Source organism: Carassius auratus, chromosome 5 (genome assembly GCF_003368295.1).
Source record: "Carassius auratus strain Wakin chromosome 5, ASM336829v1, whole genome shotgun sequence".
Lineage (NCBI taxonomy): Eukaryota > Metazoa > Chordata > Actinopteri > Cypriniformes > Cyprinidae > Carassius > Carassius auratus.
Genome location: NC_039247.1, coordinates 9,863,223 through 9,884,263, shown reverse-complemented (window position 1 = coordinate 9,884,263; position 21,041 = coordinate 9,863,223). Strand labels below are relative to the sequence as shown.

The 21,041-nt window shown below is 35.7% G+C and overlaps 2 protein-coding genes across 3 annotated transcripts in view; both read right to left on the bottom strand.

Annotated features, from left to right (window-relative positions):
• LOC113074426 (ubiquitin-associated and SH3 domain-containing protein B-like) overlaps positions 1–13,063 on the bottom strand; it is a 28,340-nt gene extending 15,277 nt beyond the window's left edge. The window contains exon 1 of the mRNA XM_026247277.1: positions 12,496–13,063. Within this exon, the coding sequence (XP_026103062.1) occupies positions 12,496–12,638 (143 nt within the window). The 5' untranslated portion in view covers positions 12,639–13,063. The remainder of the gene's footprint in view (positions 1–12,495) is intronic.
• Positions 13,064–14,568: 1,505 nt separating this feature from the next.
• On the bottom strand, positions 14,569–19,825 carry LOC113074411 (junctional adhesion molecule A-like). Of its 2 annotated transcripts, none has more exons than XM_026247257.1 (10): positions 19,564–19,825; positions 18,196–18,255; positions 17,833–17,949; positions 17,555–17,695; positions 17,230–17,432; positions 16,503–16,605; positions 15,833–15,944; positions 15,697–15,709; positions 15,523–15,583; positions 14,569–15,375 (listed from the first exon to the last, which is right to left on the bottom strand). In XM_026247257.1, exons 1-9 carry the CDS (start codon positions 19,604–19,606, stop codon positions 15,548–15,550), a joined length of 828 nt encoding a protein of 275 aa, XP_026103042.1. In that variant the 5' UTR covers positions 19,607–19,825; the 3' UTR covers positions 14,569–15,375; positions 15,523–15,547. The 2 variants fall into 2 exon arrangements, with proteins under 2 accessions (XP_026103042.1, XP_026103030.1); XM_026247245.1 differs by having other exon boundaries at positions 14,573–15,375; positions 15,837–15,944.
• Positions 19,826–21,041: the final 1,216 nt, after the last annotated feature.

The following is a 21,041-nucleotide window of genomic DNA, read 5'->3' as shown; positions in this document are numbered from 1 at the left end:
ACAGAAAGAGAACAAAACTCAGCTTCTTATATCAGTAAATGACTGTCCAACAAGTAAGCAAATTAAATTCTCTGAAGCCTATAAAACTGTAGTTGAGCTGAAAACTCTCTGGGATAAAGAGCGTTTGTCTATTTAGATGTAACTGTGGGTTTTAACATGCATGACTAAAACATGATTCATTGTGACTGTACAATTAACATTTTCTGCCATTTAGAAATTTCACATACAGAACGAGATGTATGAAGGTCGAGATTCTACAGCCACAATCAGAATCACACTGCTGCTTCTCCTATTACAGCTCATCATCTGGAAACTTTGAGCTTGATTTTGCACTGTTTCGGTCTCATCTTCTCTGATTCAGTGTTTGGCTATAGGTTCAAATATAATCAGCACAAGGGTTTTACAAGAAGAGATGTAACTCAACTGTAAAAACAATTCAAAGTGCTTCTCTGTGTGTAAAGGAAGTCTACCAACAAATTGAACACAGATTAAAAAAAATAAATAAATAAAAAAGGTCAGATGTACTATGGTAATACCATGGTATTGAATTACCATGCAAATTCTTTGGTAGATTGAGTACTATAAAATACATCAAAGTACCATGGTATTCTGATATATCATTAACTCTACCACGAAACTTGCACAATACATTTTTGTAAGGGTTTCGTTACAGAAACGATAAATTACCAATAAATTATAAATTGTAAAAAAAAAAAAAAAAAGTAAAAAGTGCATTCCCAGGAGTCCCAGTGCGATATTATTTTTGATCCTTCTTATTTTTAATATCAGTAATCCACATGATAGGGCTTTGCGTTCCATTTTTTTAATTATTAATGTTTATGTCTAATTAATTAATGTTTGTTGCATTATTTTAGTATAAAAAATAATAAGTAGATCAGTATTTTAAAATTATATCACTTAATGAAATATAAGTTTGTAGTATAAGTAGGTATACAGGCACCTTTTTAAAGTTATAAATCTAACTTTTTTTTACAATGTAGTTACAGTTATCTATTTAGCTGGGAACAATACAGATTTCTGATATTTATGCAAAATGCACAAATTAACTACATCTAATACATAAGTTAAACGTATTTGTGGAAACTCTGATTTCTGCCAAAGTATGACAGTTACCACAGTTTTCTATCACAGAACTGAATAAACATAAAGAGCATTATAAGCTACAATACAAGATGTTCCAAACATTTTAGATTATTCAATATGATTTATTGATTTCTGCTCTATGATTTATTCTGCATTATTTTATTCATAGCTAAAGGGAAAAGGGTGAATGAGAAGAGAAACATCTTTTCAAATAACTGTAAAAATGTAAACCCATCAGTTCATTCATTTCTAAACTAATGGCCTGTCATTAGATGACATCAGTTGGTTAACACTCACCAAAAGCTACTGTAGTTTCCACCAAAACACCAGATACCAAAAAAAAAAAATTAATAAATAAATAATTAATAGTCGCTTAAGTCATAAGAGAGGTTAAAACAAAATAAAGATTTTGAAAGCTTATTGTTTGGGCATCCCAAAATAATTGAACAATAACTATGATATTGGTAACACTTTACACTAAGGTTCTGTTTGTTAACATTAGTTACCTAATAATGAACAGTAAAAATTTTATTAAAGGAACACAGCAATATTTTTGAATGTATAAATACTGATACAAATGTATCAACTAATGGAACCATATTTTCAAATGTTATCTGTAATTTGATGGAAACTACACAGTTAGCATGGTACATTTAAAGATCTATTTTACTTCATGTTATGGAAATGATGCATTTGTGCCAATTTGTTCTCTTTCAGTGAGCTTACTTTGCACTGCAGTACACATGAAACTACAGTACACACTTCAGTTCAGTATATGGTTATACAGATCGGTTCATATTTACTGCAACAACAAAGAGGAACTATGTACTAGTATCTCTTTTGATTCCGTTTCTGTGAACTTTTACCATTGTATTTTAGATTATGCACATATGTCTATGCGTGTACCTCACTACATTTGAAGTTTTGAGCGTGCATGTGTCTTTCCACCCCCACATCTCTGTGTCTCAGCACATATGGGTTCCTTTATGTCCCAGCAGACACGGCGCTCTCTAAAGGTCACAAACCACTTCCTGAAATGAGGCACTTCCTCTTAGCGGACAAACTTTGCACTGTGAGTTTACAAGGAGTCTGCAGGCATAAGAGTACTGCTCATAAACATGAAATTGTAATTTTGAAGACATCCTTTAAATTGAAAAATATAAAGTGAGAACTGAGAGTCTATTATTCAACATTTCATCAATATGAACTTAATTGTAAAAAAATTAAGTCGATTAAACTAAATCAATAACAAAGTTACGAAATAACATTGGTAACCATTTCTAACCATTTCTAAAATCTGTGCTGAGGAAAGAGAAATCTGAAGCTGTGATTTCATGTATTTGCATTCTTAAATAAAAAATAACCAAAGGTGATGGACTGAGACAAAACACACAAGTAGAAGACAGTTTCACTAGAGGAAAATATCACTTCTCAGTGATTGCTTTTGCATAGCTCAGGAAACTAAAGTTCTCATTTATCTTTTTAAGTAACAAATTGTTCCAGATTCTTTTCGTAAAAAGAACCTTAGAAGTTAACAAAAAATATTTCAGGCACAAACCTTAACAGGGTCCAGAAATCATTCTAACATACTGTTTTGGAGCTCAAAATCTAATTTCTTATTATTATCAATTACGGCTGGACAATAATTAAATATCAATATGTATCGCAATATATTTTTTAATGGTGATATGATTTTTAAACACATTTCCGATATTCCGATATAGGTTACCAGTGTTTCCCATACATTGATTTATTTGTGGTGTTTGACTTCACTGAATAAACATAAGCACCGCACGTTTCAAAATCAAAAACCGTCGCAGGTATTCTATATGAATGTATCTCTGAAGCGAACCGACTGTTATATATATGTATGCTTTTTTATTTTATATTTAAATAATATATGGTTTTAAATGAGGTGTCATAGACTTGGCAAACTCATTATTCACAAGTTTGTTTACACAGACATCCTTTGTGGGGGTTCATGGGATTCAAAAAACAAAATATCTCTAGAAGCTCAATATCTCAATAATTGCAAGGCGGTGATACACACACACACACACTCACACACACAATATCTGATAAGCAAAAGACTTCAGAAAAAGGTTCCATTTGCTCTTTATTTAATCTCACTCGTGTACAGGAAAAACAATTTAGAGCAATTTTGTTTGTGAAATTTCCATTCTATAGTCAAGACAAATATTAGTTTTCATGTGATGAAAACGATGACAGACATCTCCGTTCAGTTTTAGCAGACATGGATACTTTACATCAGAGATAAACAGACTGCATTTTTTAAGCCAAATCAACCTAAACATTAAGTTTGAAAATGTTTTCCTTTTTGGGGGGATATCCAAGCAGTTGTTTGCAATAATTTGGTGGGACAGTAAGGGTTGACCGTTTTCTGTTGAGCTCAAACCTCTAGATAATGCACTGTCATGGTCTTCCTCCTTCCCATATATCCTCTGAGAGAAGCTCATCATGTGATGACTCCACACACACAAAGCAGAGGCTTTGTTGTCATTAAGAGACTTATATTATTAAGAATCATAGATTATTACTGAATATCCAAGAATGGCCAAATATGATCATGTATGGCAATACAATGAAAAACAGTGGCAAAAAATGAAAATAAAAATCTACACCCCACATGCGATGGACAGCCAGAACACATGGCTCATGAACAAATACGTGCACCAACACATGGCCAAACCCAGAACACATAAACAGTTTGGCTTTTATTCTTACAAAGCCTAGGAGTACACAAACCATCCAAACATATCAATAAACATATTTGGAATTATTTTTACAAACACCTATATTGTTTGAATCAAAGTTTAACTGCAAACATGTGCTTGCTTTGTATTAAGGCAATCGTCTTGATATAAGATATAATTAACAAAATTTACTCATGTTCTATCAAACCTGAATGACTAGAATGTTCCAGTTAACATAAAAGGAGAAATTATTATTATTATTTCTTCCATGCAATAAGGTAAAATTTAAATTTAAATTAAAAATTGAAAAAGGTAATTAATTACTAATTACATCACAAATATTGTGTTTACATGTCTTTTCCAATTACTCTGCCTGAAAAGTAATTTAATTACAGATTCAATTCATGTCTTAGTCTTATCTTGTATCAGAGTATTTTAGGTTCTTTTCTCAGTCATCAGGAAAAACTGCAAGTGAACTTGCGGGCGCACAGTGGGTTAAAGACACTGCATTCAATTTTACCTTTAGATGATAAATGTAGATTTCAAATTCAATATTAATTTTATAAATTATTTACAGTATATATAAAATACTAATAAAAAAATCATAAAAAAGTAATATAAAAGTACTTTATGAGTAACGTTAATTAAATAACCTAAAAATGAACAGTAATTCCTTACTTTACTTTTTTCAGTGGATAAGTAATTTAATTACAGTAACGTGTTACAATCATAATCTTCTTAAGGCATATGAGCCTTTTTTTATTATTATTTTTTTTTTCGATACACAATCCATATTGTTTTTTACAAAAATAAATAAAAATTCTAAATCTGGACTAGGTCTCATTGGCGAGTTCATAAAAGAAGTTGTGACATTTGTTTTTACATGACCATTCTTTTTAATTAGATATTTTCAATTAATCAGTTCGTTTGTTTCACAAAAAAAGGTCGGAATAATTTAAGTATCCATCTCATTTGCTTCTTGAGTTCAACTCACAGTGATCAAAGAGATTGCAAATTGGGCACAATCTTCACCAGAGGATCATCATCATATGGGTTTGGAATCACATGTAGTTGAGCGAAAAAAGACAGTATTTTCATTTTTGGGTAAACTATCCATTTAAACATTATTTTCCTTATCTTCAATATCACCAGTATATAATACCACCATGTACTTTATGAAACCCTTGACTAACACATTAACTGAACTTTTTTTTCAAACACAAAGTAGCTTTGAATTTTGTCACAATGCTGTCTTCTTTGAAATGAATGTTTCCACCTCAAGACAGACTCACACTTTCCTTCAAAAACTCACAGAATACCCCTTCTCTATTCTCCTTCTGCCTTTCTTTAGCGGAAAATTTGTGCAACTCTGCATCATCAGGCGAAACTGGAAAGAGTCCCTAAGCAACTGGGACACAGAAACATCAGTGTTTCCACCCAATGTATGAAAGCTTCCCACTCTAACTGACCTTAACACACACAGGCCGACAGCCTACCGATAAGTTTGACCTTCACAGACTCGCACAGAAACCTCCAAAAAAAGATAAAAGTTTCAAAACTTACTCATTTGGTTAAAACACAGGTGTGTCAAAAGACAAAAATGGCCTAGCTACTGTACATACAAATCTCCACCATTCTCACAGGAAACATCTCAAGTAACACATGTAACCATGATTCCCCAAGAGTGAATATGACGCTGCGTCCTCTAGTGCACACTATGGGTGCTGCCGCCAGCAGGACCCGTGTCTGAAGCATGTGTGAAACAACTCCAATCCTACTGGCCCACATAGCCCATGACGTGTCACAGGTAGGCATGGGCCAGTATGAGATTTTGACGGTATGATAACCTTGAGCGAAAATCTCACGGTTTCGCGGTACCACGGTACTGTTGTTACAGCTCTGAAAAGTGTTATTTTATTTTTAAATGACTGGGTAAAAAACACAGCAACATAAAGAATATTATAAACAGTAAAATTCGTTTATTTCTTTCTTACAGAAAACAGCCAGTTGCCGATCGCGTAAAGGCCAGGGTATATTCCGGCCATCCACGCACCATCGGCATTGCGTTATTTTTGTCATCAAGATGGCTCGCGGACAAACGCACACCCCATGGTACTGCGCATGTGACCTTATCCGTATCCGGTGGAGTATACTTTTGAAAGCTGTGCGGACGCGACTGTGCGCACGACAAAAAGGAACGCTGAATGTGAAGTGTACCCAGACCTTAAATTCGGTCATCCTACACACACGTGACTGACAGCTCAGGACAGAAGGAGGAGGCATCAGTGTTAATCTCTAGTCTCCACACTGAACTCAGCCTGAGGGATTCCTACTCTTTCAGTCATTGAGGAGACATGGAAAACAGGGCATACCGCATAAACAGTATAATGGAAAATATTAGTGGTTTAAAAACCGTGACATTTTCAAATCGCAGTATACCTTGAAATCGGTAATCAGCCCATGTCTAGTCACAGAAAGGCACCTGGCGCACGTCACTAACTTAGTTTGGAAAGCAGCGTCTCATTCCTTCTTTGAGAACCACGGTTATATGCTTAACCAGCAAAGAATGAACCTGCTGAAAGCCACCGACCACACAATGCCTTCTTGAACTACAAAAAAGCCAATCTAACTACAAATGCAACACAATTACTATAATGGCCACCAACGCAGCAGAAAAGTGAGTGAGTCACAACACAACAGCTGTCTCAGGGGACACCCCAAATCTATCTAGGTCACTTAAACACCCTGGGGGAGAAGACTCTTCGCGAGACTCTCCAAACACAATAATATACATATTATATATATTATATAGCTCCACCCACGACCTTACAAGATCAGGGCTAAAATGACTCAGTGCTCACACATTGTCATAACAACACAAGACACACGTGAGACACAAACACTTTGCCATGCATCCCACTGGAATAAGTACAAGAGTGTGTGGAACCTTGACATTGAGACAGATCACAATGAGCATTTAGCAATGAACGTGCGTGCTCCTCACTGAGACAATAACGCAAAAGTCCGAAAATAGAATGCAAAAACAAACACATTCCCTAAAGTGCTGCTCGATGCGCCAGGATAATGCTTCACACATGATGAACCAACAGACCCCTGAAGACAACAAAAGTTTGGAGACATGTTTTGTAGGCAACCTTTTACACTTCCAGGTGCCCACCTATGTTATCACGGGCTACCTAGGCCAATAGGACTGGAGTGGTTTCACACATGCTTTAGACACCGGTCCTGCTGGCGATAGCCCCCATAGTGTCCGCTAGAGGATGCAGTGTGAGTTCCTTTGTGTATCTTTCAGACTTCACAGAATTGAAATAGGTTTTAACAGGCGAAAAAATACAGTCCAAATGTTTGCGATCAACTGACAATTTGGGTTTTTTGGAAACAAAAAGAAAATTACATACATATAATACATATAAACTAATAATTATTTTTGTTATCAAAATGAAAAACAGACAAAAAGTAGACAAATCAACATTAAAAAAAATTTATATTTATTCTGAGATTTGTTAAATATTAAATACAACACTGATGTAACATTTTAATTGTTTTGGTTGCACATCACTAGTAGGCACTCAGCATCAATGTCACAATCCGTCTCTCTTTCCCAGAAAAAACATTAAAATAAAGAGCTGGTGCTTTTTAAAACAATGCTTAAAGGGGGGGTGAAATGCTATTTCTTGCATACTGAGTTTTTTACACTGTTAAAGAGTTGGATTCCCATGCTAAACATGGACAAAGTTTCAAAAATTAAGTTGTACGTTTGAAGGAGTATTTCTATTCCAAAAATACTCCTTCCGGTTTGTGACAACTTTCGGAAAGTTTTTTTTGAGTATGGCTCTGTGTGACGTTAGATGGAGCGGAATTTCCTTATATGGGTCCTAAGGCACGTCTGCCGGAAGAGCGCACGCTCCCGTAGAGCAGAGCACTGAGAGCACAACAGACGTTCACTGATCAGAGCGAGAGCGTCGCGAAATGTCACAAAAGGAGTGTGTTTTTGGTTGCCAGGGCAAGACAACCCTGCACAGATTACCAAAAGAGAAACAGCATTAAGGGACCAGTGGATGGAGTTTATATTTACAGAGCATCAACGGAGTTGTGCAAGTGTTTGTGTTTGTTCCCCTGCATTTTGAAGATGCTTGTTTTACAAACAAGGCCCAGTTTGACGCCGGATTTGCATATCGTTTATTTCTTAAGGATAATGCAGTCCCAACGAAAAAGGGTCACGATCGTGTGTTGGAACCGCATGCGGTGAGTAAAACTACTTCAAATATCTCTGTGTTGTTAACTTAGCTATCGCCGCGTAAGCACATCAAGTAAACAACATGCGATGTTGTCATCAAACTGCACTTTCCACATGTACAGCTTAAAAAAAAAAAAAAAGACGACAAAGTGGAACTTAGTCATTTTCCAAAACCGCTAAGCAAATATATACAGTTTCAGTACATACCACATAGAGACGTTGTTGCTGATGCTGCTCTTGTTAAATTTCAGCCTCTGGATCTGATTCTGGATCATAAATATACGGCTAAATCTGACTGTTAGCCATGGTTTGTTTTGGTTGGTTTTGTCCTCACGGTGTCACAGCTTCCAAACGCTCTCAACCCAAAAGCCTACTGGCGCTCGTGATTCTTTAGCTCCGCCCACACGTCACGCCTATCTTTCTCTTATGAATATAATAAAACGAATGACTTTTTGGAGTTATGAAGAATGCAGCACTACTCTATAGGTACTCAAGATTAACAGGATATTGAGTGAAAACGAGCATTTCACCCCCCCTTTAACCAAAGGCCTCTTAAAGTAGTACACTTCAAAGAGCACACTGCAGTACTATATCTCTACTTCTGGTTTACAGATATGTTATATTATGTAAAATACAGAATACTGTCTTACTTTTGGTCAAACTTCATGTAAAGATAAAACTAAACTTAATTATAATAAACAAACTGAACAAATCCAATGTAACAGCCATATGAAAAAAATACTCTTACGAAAACGTGCTAATAAAACAGCTCTTCATTGAAACATTTCACTTATCTCCCCACTGAAAACAGCCTTCCATCTCTCTCAATGACAATTCCAGCAGGTCTACTTATGTCCAGCAAGACCGATGGGGTCTCCTGTCATGTGTAACCATGTTTAGGCTATTATGTATCAGAAAAGGGAAAGTCTGATGCAAATGTCAAATATCAGAATTTTCGGTCTGTCCTTTAAAGACCTTTCAGTGCTTAAACTGTCGTAATCGGTTATATTTGGCCTACTAAAAATAAACAGTCCCCGTTGGCTAAGTTCTGTTCAGAGACAAACTCAGTAACCTTTATATCACCACCTAAACTACCAATGTTAATACCTTCTCAACTGGTATTTCTTAAGAATGTGGGCTTAATTATACATGGATTGGCAATTAAGCATTGAAAGTGATAAACAGGGGAAAAACTAAACAAACAAGGCATGAATTGAATATCATATGAAAAAATAGCTTTTTATATTATGACTTAATTTGTCCCAGCAGTGATACTGCATGGCAGAAGATGTATAAAAATGTACAAAGGACAAAATTCCTGACATAAACATAACACATGCTAATTTCTTTGTTGGTCTACAGAAATCAAACCTTTCATTGGTAATATTAATTGTTAACTGTTGACTAAATTTCAACTAACTGAACTAAATAGGCTTCTTTTGCTCTTGATAAAAATTTTCAAATCACATTAAAATCTTCAAAAAAAAATGTACTGTTAATTTTTTTTTTTAAATCATTAATTTAAAAAATTTATTCTGTCACTGCAGAGGATATGTCAGAATAATGCAGGTTGTTACAAACATGATATGCAAAAAAAAAAAAAAAAAAAAACCTGAAATGACAGAAACGATTAAAATAATGATAATATCCAGTAAATATTAAAAAACAATGTGAGGGACAGCCCTTAAATACATATAAATGCATTGCTTGATTACAGAACTTCTGTATATTGTATCATAACATTCACAGATCTGTACTGTACACCGTCACATAAATAATAAAAAATGTCTTCAATTTATTTACTTGCTGCTCTTGAGGACACGGCCGATTGCTTTCCATCTATCCAAACACATACACTATAGTGTGGTTTTTACCAATATAAAAACAAGATCAGTCTTATAATCTATATATGGCACTCATCACATTTAAAATCATGTTATGCCAATAAACCATATGCATACTACTTGTTGTCTAACACTTAAGCAAACTCTTAAATGCTGTCAGAAGCAGGCAGACTAACCATAGAAGGCTAGAAACCTAGCATTCCACTGCTTCAGATGTCAGCAAACGACAAATATTTGGCCAAATGTTTAGAATTCTGATGTCAAGTACAATGACCAGCTGAATCCACATTCACGAACAAGGTCAACTGTATCCAAAGGGACATCAAACCCGAGATTGGATTCAGCCACAACACACAATAGAGACATTTTGCTCCAATCACGTTAGTTCACTCTCCGTGGATTAAACATGAATGGCAACATTTGGCCTGTACAATCCCAATCGCGACACAAAACCATAATAACAAAGAGGTTAGGAGGATTCCTCACAGATTATGGAAACTGCAAGATTAAGTCCAAGCGAAAAGTAAAGACAGTGAGGGACCCAGAGCGAGTGGGAAATAGAAAATGTGTGTGGTTAAAAGAGGCAGCGATGAAATGTAATTTTGATGAATGAAAATCCAGCTCCTCACTGACAGCAATCTAATGTAGTCTTCATGGTTGGTTGGAGATACCTTACTTTAACCGTCCTCCTCAGTGTAGTACAATGATGGAAAGCACAGATGTTCAGCTAAGGCAACTGCCAACTCAAGACACTCACTGCATCGAAAAGTGGTATGGTGCCACATATGGTATGACATCACCTTTTGTAAAGAGTTGATCTGCATTAATTGTATTGATCTCTTTCAGAACCAATTCCAATAAAAAATAAATCATAATACTGGAGCAGAATGACTTGCATAATGTGCATTGTTATGCTTACTGAAACGTCGTTTAAAGTGTTTCCTGCATCGCTATTTTGCAGCTCTGCAATGCCTACCATATCAAAACACAAAACACACAGCACAAGTGTGGTATGTTTGCAGAATAAATGACTGGTTCCTTTTACATTCACATAATTAATTTGACTCAGTTAAACTGAACCATTAACTGTTACTATTATGCTGTGTTTAAAGGTTCATAAACTTTTTCTTTAAGTTTAGGCAGCAAGTTATTGAGCAATTGCTTAAAGAGCTATAATAGTAAGCATATTATTATTGTTACTATTTGTCAACTGTCAACCACATGACAAGTTTAGTAATGTAATAGTGGCACCTATATTGAGCGATCCGCTCCGCGTACAATAAAACTGCTTTTCTGGAAGACTGTTGTCTATTCTTCATTTCATGTTAGTGTAAATCATTAGTCAAAAATTAAAATAAAATAAAAAATTTGTGACTGATAATATTTTCTAAAATTAACGAGTGAGCAAATAGTAACACAATGGTAACCAAACTTTTATATAACTATATTTCTAGACAAGCAAAACTTAAAATAATACATGGTAACAACATAATAACGGTTGACTTTAGGTCCAATAAGGTTTCATCTGTTAACATTGGTTAGTTACATTATTTATTATAAACTCACAATGAAAATAATTCTAACGCACTTATTAAACTTAATATAAACATGTACTACATTTTCTACTGTGATTATTTTATGATAATTTTAATTTATTTCTATGTAAAGCACTTTGAATTACGTTTGTGTAGCTATGTATAATGTTAGTCAACACATTCATAAAATTGCCTAAAATTACTATTACATTATTAAAATCAAAAGTTGTATCGTTTAACATTATTTGATATACTAAAATTCAACCACTGTATTTTGTTAACTAATGTTAATAAAGATTAATAAATACTGTATTAAATTACCTGTTATTTTCTGGTTAGTATTAGTTAATGTGTTGTCTAATGTTAACTAATGGAACCTTATTTTTAAATGTTTTTACCATGTGTTATTTAAAGTTTTGCTTGTCTAGAAATATAGTTATATAAAAGTTAGGACCAATTAATAGACAGCATGTACGCCAAATAACATCTCTGTGAAAAGCAATTTAAAGTCTGTGAAAACACCGTTATAACTGCACTACATTTATTTCTGATTTGATAAAGGGACTGAACAATAGTTCATAGATTGTAAGAATCCCAGCCCAGTGCATGTTCAAGTGCCATGACGCCAGGATAAAATAAAAATAAAAAACAAATAAAAAATACATGCAGCAGTTATGATGCGCCATACGATGGACAGCGGTGATCTGACCCCCCAGCGGTGTCAACCTCATCCGCTCGAGGAACATGTCCTGTCTGGACAGATGCAGCCCAGAACATGTAAGACGAGTTTATAAGAAAACGGCGACAAGAAAACAACTTTATACTCATTATCCCATCGGCGATGAGCCCATTTCGTCATGTTAATCAATAACACAAACAGACCGACGCCATTACAAAGGCAACTTGTTTTAAATATCTGCCGTGTTTCCAATGGGTCTGGCAGAGCTCTTATCACATGTGTTTGTGTTCCTAACGTTTGCAGCTGTGGCTGCAGCTGCGTGATGCTTGAGATCTGGGAGAGATGAAACTCTGGTACTTACGCCCTGGTTTTAGGAAAACCCATGGACAATAAAACATCCAGACTGTTTCCATGTTTGACAGTTCCTGTCCGGTTCTGCCGCTGCATCCGTGGTGCGACTTTGGCATATAGGTCCTCTTTTGCTGCCATGGTGCAGCTTTCCATTTGGCCTCAGAACAGCGATTTGCTTACTTATGATGCGTCCAAATGGACGGACGCGACACACTAAAACATCGAATCAAGCGCTACAGTATCTGCGCTAAAGGCTGGTTCAAAAACGCCCCATTATTCCTCGCAGACGGACAGAAAGAAATCTTGGCGGACGCGCTGCAATGTTTCTAAACAAAATGATTTGAGCTTCCTGCTGGAGCGCTCATGTCATTACAGTTTGAGAAAGGGGTCACCAGTCGGAAGTCAATCTTATTTGCTCCGCGTATCAACAACCACCGCTGTCGCTGTCCGCCACGGGAAGAAATATATTTCTCCGGAGCCACTCGAGGCTCGGTGTATAGTTAGAAATATTTAGCAGGCGCGCCGTGAGCGAAATCTGTCAATACTTGTTACATCGTTTCCTCCTAGGCATGACTTATTTATGAATGGGGCTTGACTGAAAGCGGACGCAGCCAATCAGCAGACGGGTCCCGCCCGGCCCCGCCCCCATCACACTTAAAGTCGCAGTTTAGAAAGGTGACGTTGAGCAGATGCGTTCGAATGGAAGGCAGCGCAGTTCAGTGAGAAGCATCATCGTCACTGACGTTTGCTCACATTCAGTCGAACGTTCTTATGTAACTGTGCGCAGGTAGAACGTAATGTGCATCATATTATGAAGGATAAGCACTGTGTGGCCAACCCCCAAAAAGTCAAATCTTGCAAAATTCATGCATTATGTAAATAGGAATAGGTGAATTAACAGTAAGAAAAGCTGCATTGTGCAAATAATGCATTAAGTATAGCTGACTGACTTTTTATGTTTTGATAGTTAGGCTACTGCTTTACTCTATTATATTAAAAAAAATTCTGTGAGCCTGTATACAGTTTGCTAATATTTTGTTATAATACTAATATATTGTCATATTAATACTAAGACAATTAAGCGTGGTAATTTAGAATTTTGGGCAGAACTGTTTAAAATCAATATCAGCATCAACACAATCAAAATAAGTTTTTTTAAGTTACAGATGCAGACATCCTGTTGAGGCTCTCAAATCCATGACAATTTCAAATCAATTTCGGTCGTGTGCAGAGCTGTTTTAGCCACCAGATCCAATCTGTATCCAGATCAGATGGTCACTGCAGTCAACCGGATCCAGTACATATCCAGATCAGATGGTAGATCAGCACCTAGAGAGGACCTCTACAGTCCTGAATGTCATCGGAGACCAGGACAACTAGATAAGCCACAGAGAGAGATCCACTATGAAGACCTTGTCTCCTAGATGGCCATCGGGACAAGACTACGGAACCAGATGAGTCCTCTGCACAATACAACTTTGCTGCAGCCTTGAATTGAACTGCTGGCTTAATCTGGCCAGAGGAGAACTTCTCCCCCGAATGAGCCTGGTTTCTCTCAAGGTTTTTTCTCCATTCTGTCACTGATGGAGTTTTGGTTCTTTGCCACTGTCACCTGTGTCTTGTTTTGGACATTTCCAGCGATAACGTCGACTTGATTGCACAGATACTATTTTAAACTGAACTGAGCTGGATGATGACATCACTGAATTAAATAATGAACAGCCTTTTTGCATTTTTGGCACACTATTTTCCTATGTAATGCTGTTCAGTTGCTTTGATACAATCTGTTTCGTTAAAAGCGCTATATAAATAAAGGTGACTTGGCTGTGCAAAATTTGCTGTCCTACACTGCCTCCTAGCGGTCATATTCAGAACATTGTAGTTCACCTAAAATTATTTAAACACGTTAAAAAATAATGTGAAATAATTACACGCATTCCTAATGTCATCCAACGTGAAAAGTGATATTTCCCGGAATCAGAGTCATATTGTTCAGCTGAGATAACCACAGATAGCATTGCTTAGTTTAACATTCACAATTGGATTTTTTTCATGAGAGAGAAAAAACGTCAACATCTTATGTCATATTCAGTAGATTTCATTTATTGGAAGATTGGGATCAAGTCACATGTTAACATTTCAATCAAACAAAAGGGGGAAAATAAGTTTAGAAATTTGTTCCCAAATTCACAGTTCAGAGAGGTAAATTAAGCATGATTTTAAATCCTAAAAAAAAAAAAAATCCAATAAAAAGACAGAACGATCTATTTACATTTCATGAAGTATAAAACACACAAACAAGGTACAGTATCATAAAAATGCCAGTGAAGTAAACAAAAAACAGATCAATGACTACATTGTACAGCAAATGTTTATATAAAAGAGAGGGAAGATTATTTCCTGAATGGGGAACGTTCATAGTACCTCCTATTCCCCAAGAAGTTTCCATCTCATAGTGCAGAGTCATGTAAAAAAAAAAATAGCATTGGACATCTCAGTCCAAACATGACTGAACAACTGCTTATAATCAAGCAAATTATATTAATAAAGAATTGACATTAAAACCTTTAGGTTTGTGTTCCACTCACAGATTAATCATAGTTCAATAAATTAAATTTCTCTTTATTTCTACAAAACAGAGACACAGGGTTTAGTTTCCTAAAGCTAAATCTGCAATCTCACACACATTTATGATAGTTGCTTTAAAGCTTTTGGACATTTCTATGATCAACTTGTGTGGTAAGATGGGTAGGAAGGCACATCTCATCACATACACATTGATGCTGATTTGTATGAACTCAAACAGAAAACAGTTGATCTAGGCACCGAATCTTGACATCCAGAGTAGCACAGACTACACAATGAAAGATGATTTCTGTCTGAATTCCCCCTGAAAAACACACAGAACAGTGTAAATATAATTATGTTACCCGTACCACTATTCTGGTGGTAGAAAATGACATTCAAAATCAACTATTGCAAAGAGAATTCCTGATTAATATAATTTATACAACTGAGCAAGATGTATTGTACTTACATCGCCATCATCCATATCATCTGCTCTAGGCTGTATATAAACAGCTTGCTGTTTCGGCTTGCTGCAAGAGATCATTTATTTATATTTTTATTACATTCTAGAACATTTTTAGTAGTATTAAATGTCAGATATGAGATTGTATGTGCCATAGATAATAATAAAAAAAACTCTTACCTTTCTGCTTTTTCTGGGAAAAATTAGAGAGAAAAAAGAAAATAAGTCAAATTCAAACATTTTTAATTTCTAATTAAAATTATAATTTACCTCTCTCTCTCTCTAACACACATGCACACACACAAGCAGTGAGAACTTACTTGGTAGATATCCCTTTTTACTGGCAAACCAGAGAGCAAAGAGGAGCAATCCCACTGCCAGCAAAGCCACGATAACCCCCGCAACAATACCACCAACATTCACATCACCTATAAAAAAGTTTTTTTTAATTAATTCAAGTCAGATTAGTTGAAGTCAAAGTCTTAATCATAATTTCAAGAGATCTTAAATTTGAGGACACAAAGATGTCTTGAAATTATGATAAAGTATTTTATTGTACCACTTAAGGCATTTAAGACTTTTTATGGCCTTAAATTTGATGCAACTAAATTTAAGTATTTTTAAGGACCAGTGGAAAACCCTGGAACAGGTCTTTATTTTAACAACCTGCTATATTATAACTTAAGATTTCCAAAAAGGAAAATAACTTGAGAACAAATATCTGATTGGCCATTGTGTTCAAACATTCAACAGACATATCTGTGATTGGCTACAATGCTTAATACTTCAAAACATGTTGTAAACTGAAACTGTCAACACACTTCACACAACTCTCTTCATTCTTACATTTTTTTTAAGAAAACAGAATAGTAACAGCAAAAGTCTAGAAACACAAATATTTTTCCATTCTGTTTATTTCCCATACTTATCCAGACCCTTAAAATACTAAAGATCAAATTGAATAATGTGTAAGAACCCTGACTTACGGATTTCCATGTTCACTGTATCTCCACGCTGAGGAGAACCTTCTCCATTACTGGCCTCACAGAAATATAAACCAGTATCCAGCTTAGACACACTCGGGAACTCCTGATCACACAAAGCACCCAATTTTACAAATATAATTTTTCTTACAAAACAATACCAAATTAATGAATTAAGTGCAAAATGACATTTAAGTTCTAGTAATATGTAGTACTTAATTTCTGAGGTTCGCTTTTCAGGCATTTGATTTGAATATATATTATGGAAGCCTGTTTCCACCATGGGATAAAAAAATAAAAATAAAAGCTATTTGTGACTTTGAACTGCTGGGTTCAACATTTACTATTTATTTTTTTTATTTATCTTTATTTATTTTTAGAGTTTGCATCTGCTGTAATACTGACTTTTTTTTCTTGCAATATTATTGCTGAAGTCAGAAGAATTGTCTGAATTTTGAGACGCTAATTTGCAATTGCAAGCTTATATCTCACAATTCTGACCTCTTAGGATTCTAGGTTTATATCTCGTGATTGTGAGGGGGGAAAAATATTGTGAGAAACTCAAAAACGCTAGAAATATAAACTCTGATTTTTGAGATAAAGTCAAAATGATCCTTTATTATATATTTTTTTTTAGATCCTGTGGTGAAAACAAGGTTGTTTAATTTATACACACACACTTATTATATAAGCTATTATGTATTTTCTAGTATTGTAGATGAACACTCACCAGGTTACCATTGAAGACGTTCATCTTGTAGGTGAGGTTCTTAAAACTGGGAAACTTGCTTGGATCTTCAGGGAGGGGAGTGTTGTCTTTGTACCACCTATAGGTGGATGGAGGGGAACCATCTGCATCATAGCATGTCAGGCGGACGTTACTTCCTGTTGTGACTGATGAAGGAATTCTGGACACAGGCTTGGAAGGAGGCACTGCAGTGGAGGAAATTGGAGTCGGAATAACAAGGATTTTTGATGTATTACATTGTTTCATCAAAGCAAAATCTTTGCTAAACCAACTTATATCCATTTTTTTTTTCAGTACTCAAACTTACCAAGGACTGTAAGCTTGATGGTCTTCTCATCATATCCAGTATTGCCAGACACCTCACAGTCATAGTCTCCAGTATCTGCTCGTGTCACCTTGTTAAATCTCAGTCCTCCTTCAACCATAGCGATACGGCCTTCATACTGAGCTAATAAAAGAAAAAATAATGCACAAGGTTACATGTTTTTCTCCATTCACATTTCACAAATTAACAAACAATAAGAGAATGCTACTTCAAGGTTATATCAATTAACTGGATGACAAATGTAAAGATTTTATCCATACCAGTTGGCTTGTTTTCAAAGTAGATTAATACTTGAGAGCCCTTGAGATCCTTGAACTTCCATTCTATTCTGGGAGATGCACCAAAGTCAGCGGTGTATGAACATTTCAAGTCAACTCCTGGAAAAAAAGCAATACTTTTTGCATAAAGGTTTTTCACATCTAAAACTGAAAGCTTAACCCAGGATCACCCAAAACAGGCAAACCTGTCTTTAGGCCAGCCAGTAGAGATAGGCTCTCCAGTAAATTGTAACACATCACAAAGTCATCATATTTTCTTTATTATTTATATCTGGCTACTAATTGATACATAGACACAATTATAATTGAAATACAAACAAACAGAAGAAGCACAGCGAAACTTACCCTCATTCTCTTTCACTTTCACCGAGGGATTAACAGTAACTGTAAATGCGCCGTGCAGGCCTGTTGACAAATATAGGGATTCAAACCTAAATCACCTAAATTTCCTAACATCACATTAAACACATAATAAACTGCATTAACAGCTACAACCGGAGTGAAACGATGCTCAGATTTTATATTCATCTAAGCTCCCCACTTATTTTTCTATTTAATAGAAACATCAGAACAATGCAAACAAAAGCAACATGTGACCTAGAATCTCAAATGGGGTTTTCAAATAAGAAAATGTTAAAGAAATACATTTGTGTTTTCAAAATTTACCCTTTTCAAATAACTGTTTTACAAATATGGCAACAAAGAACATGCTTGCACTATGACGGGTCACCAAGACCAAATAGATAGATAAAATAAATTAATATAGATGAAAGCCAGATGTCATTATGGCATTTACAACCACTTCTCCAACTGCTATTCTGAAAGAATGGCTAAACAACCGCATGCATCAGTTATGACATGTGAATCCACATAGAGTATGAAAATGTAGCTCTAAAAATTCCTTCAGTTATCATTATTATTAAGTTTTCCAGACTATTTGCCGTTCTGAAACTGTTTTACCCATGTAATCATGAGGGTAACAGGTATAAACAAACATGATACTCAAACACTTTGAATTCCTGACGCTGCTCAACAGGATGCTTGTGTGCGCGCGCCCAGTTAATGCCATCAACAATAACAACAGGTGTGTCAGTGTTACTGGTTGTCTACTATTAACACTCAATGATAAAATATAACACTTTTATCTTATTTAACTATTGTGACTTTACTGTTAATTGATTTTATTTCGCGTTCTGAGTCGCGTTTCAGCCATCACAATTTCCTGGTTGTTGAGCTCGGGTTTCGGATGGGGGGTGGATGAGTTGAAAAAACAGGTTCTACAGGTTATCGAGCCGTGAAAGGACTTCTTTCACATTCTAACAATATAGGCACCATAACAAAGCATATAAGCCTAATTTTGCTACGCATTAATCGCTGTATCGAATCATTTCAAACTGCTTTAGTTGATTCGGTTCAGTGATTCATATGATTTATTACTTAAGAACGTTAATAAGATCAATTACAACGGCTCGGCCTCAATAGGTTACTCGGAAATACTATTCATGTCAACAAGAACCAATTCAAAATAACGATTAATTAGCTACAGAATTGGTTAAATACGGCCACATTTTGGCAGGTACGTAGGTTTTTTTTTTATCATTATTATTATTTAGTAAAAGTGATAAAACACTGATTAAATGTGTGTGTGTATAAACAAATATATATGTATATATATATATGACAGGACATAATAAAAATTAAATGGACTCTTACCTGTGACTGAGATTGAGAGACACACAAAGACGAAGGTCCACATATCCGTTTTGAAATACTACAAAGTATAATATAGCCTATATGTAATTTTTTTTAAATAGCCTACCCGGTTTTATATTACGTTACGATAACTTTTAGGAAGTTGTGTATTTGCTAGGCCCTCGAAAAGCTGAGTTAAGATAAGCTCAAAGGTTGAAACTAAACGCCCTTCCGAGGGATACTGTGTCACCTGTAGCCGCGCGTGCAATAGGATACATGCACGACATTATGACACTCCCACTGCATGACGTAAAGAAAGTAAACGCAGTTTCAAGGAAGACAAACTACTTTTCAGAATAAACCCGGTTTGTGAGTCCAAACCATAACCTACAGATCCTTGTAAATTTTATATGCACACTTAATTAAGTAACCCACATCAGGATCTTCTGGAACAAACCTGTCAGGAGAGTGAAGAGTTACAGATGGGTCATGGCAAATACGAATTTGCATATTATTTAATATCAGGTTTAAAATCATTTAATATTCAAAGCTTAATACACTGTTGAAATTCTGTTTAATTTGAAAGGTATTACTTTAATAAATAAAAAAAAGCAGATTTGTGCCATGAACAAAAGAGTTTTATGCCTTTTATAGTATATTAATAAAATGTATCTGGTCATCAGTGTTTAGCTGAGAAAAAAGTAGCTGGAACTCATAAAGAACACCTAAGAAATATGCTTGGAATGGAAAAAGAGATTATCATGATTTTAAAGGAACAGAATAACTTGAGTTGTTTGTCTGTTCTCTCTCGGGTGACTTGTATCACCACAGTATGTACAGTATTGTTCAAAATAATAGCAGTACAATGTGACTAACCAGAATAATCAAGGTTTTTCGTATATTTTTTTATTGCTACGTGGCAAACAAGTTACCAGTAGGTTCAGTAGATTCTCAGAAAACAAATGAGACCCAGCATTCATGATATGCACGCTCTTAAGGCTGTGCAATTGGGCAATTCACGAGTTCACACTTACATATAATTAACTGAATATTATAATGCGTATTTGGCGTGCTGTCCGGGGAAGGGGCTCCGAGCTCGGGAATGGCCCGAACCTAGAGTACCCCCCCGTATATGAAAGTGTAAAGTGAACTCTAGTGGAGGCGAAGGGGTGGAGGGGGGATGCTGATAAACCGTCAATAGAGACAGGTAGGCTGATTCAGCTGTATTTATACCCTAAGGTTGATTATCTTGGGTGGTTCCACCTGTGCTAATTAGGTTAAGTATCTGACGTGCTTCTCCCGAACCTTGTTATGAAACTACATTTCACGAGTTCACACTTACATATAATTAACTGAATATTATAATGCGTATTTGGCGTGCTGTCCGGGGAAGGGGCTCCGAGCTCGGGAATGGCCCGAACCTAGAGTACCCCCCAAAAAGCTAAAGAGCAGGAGGACAGCCGGCCGAACTAAAGACCCCCCCAAATGAGTGCCACGTT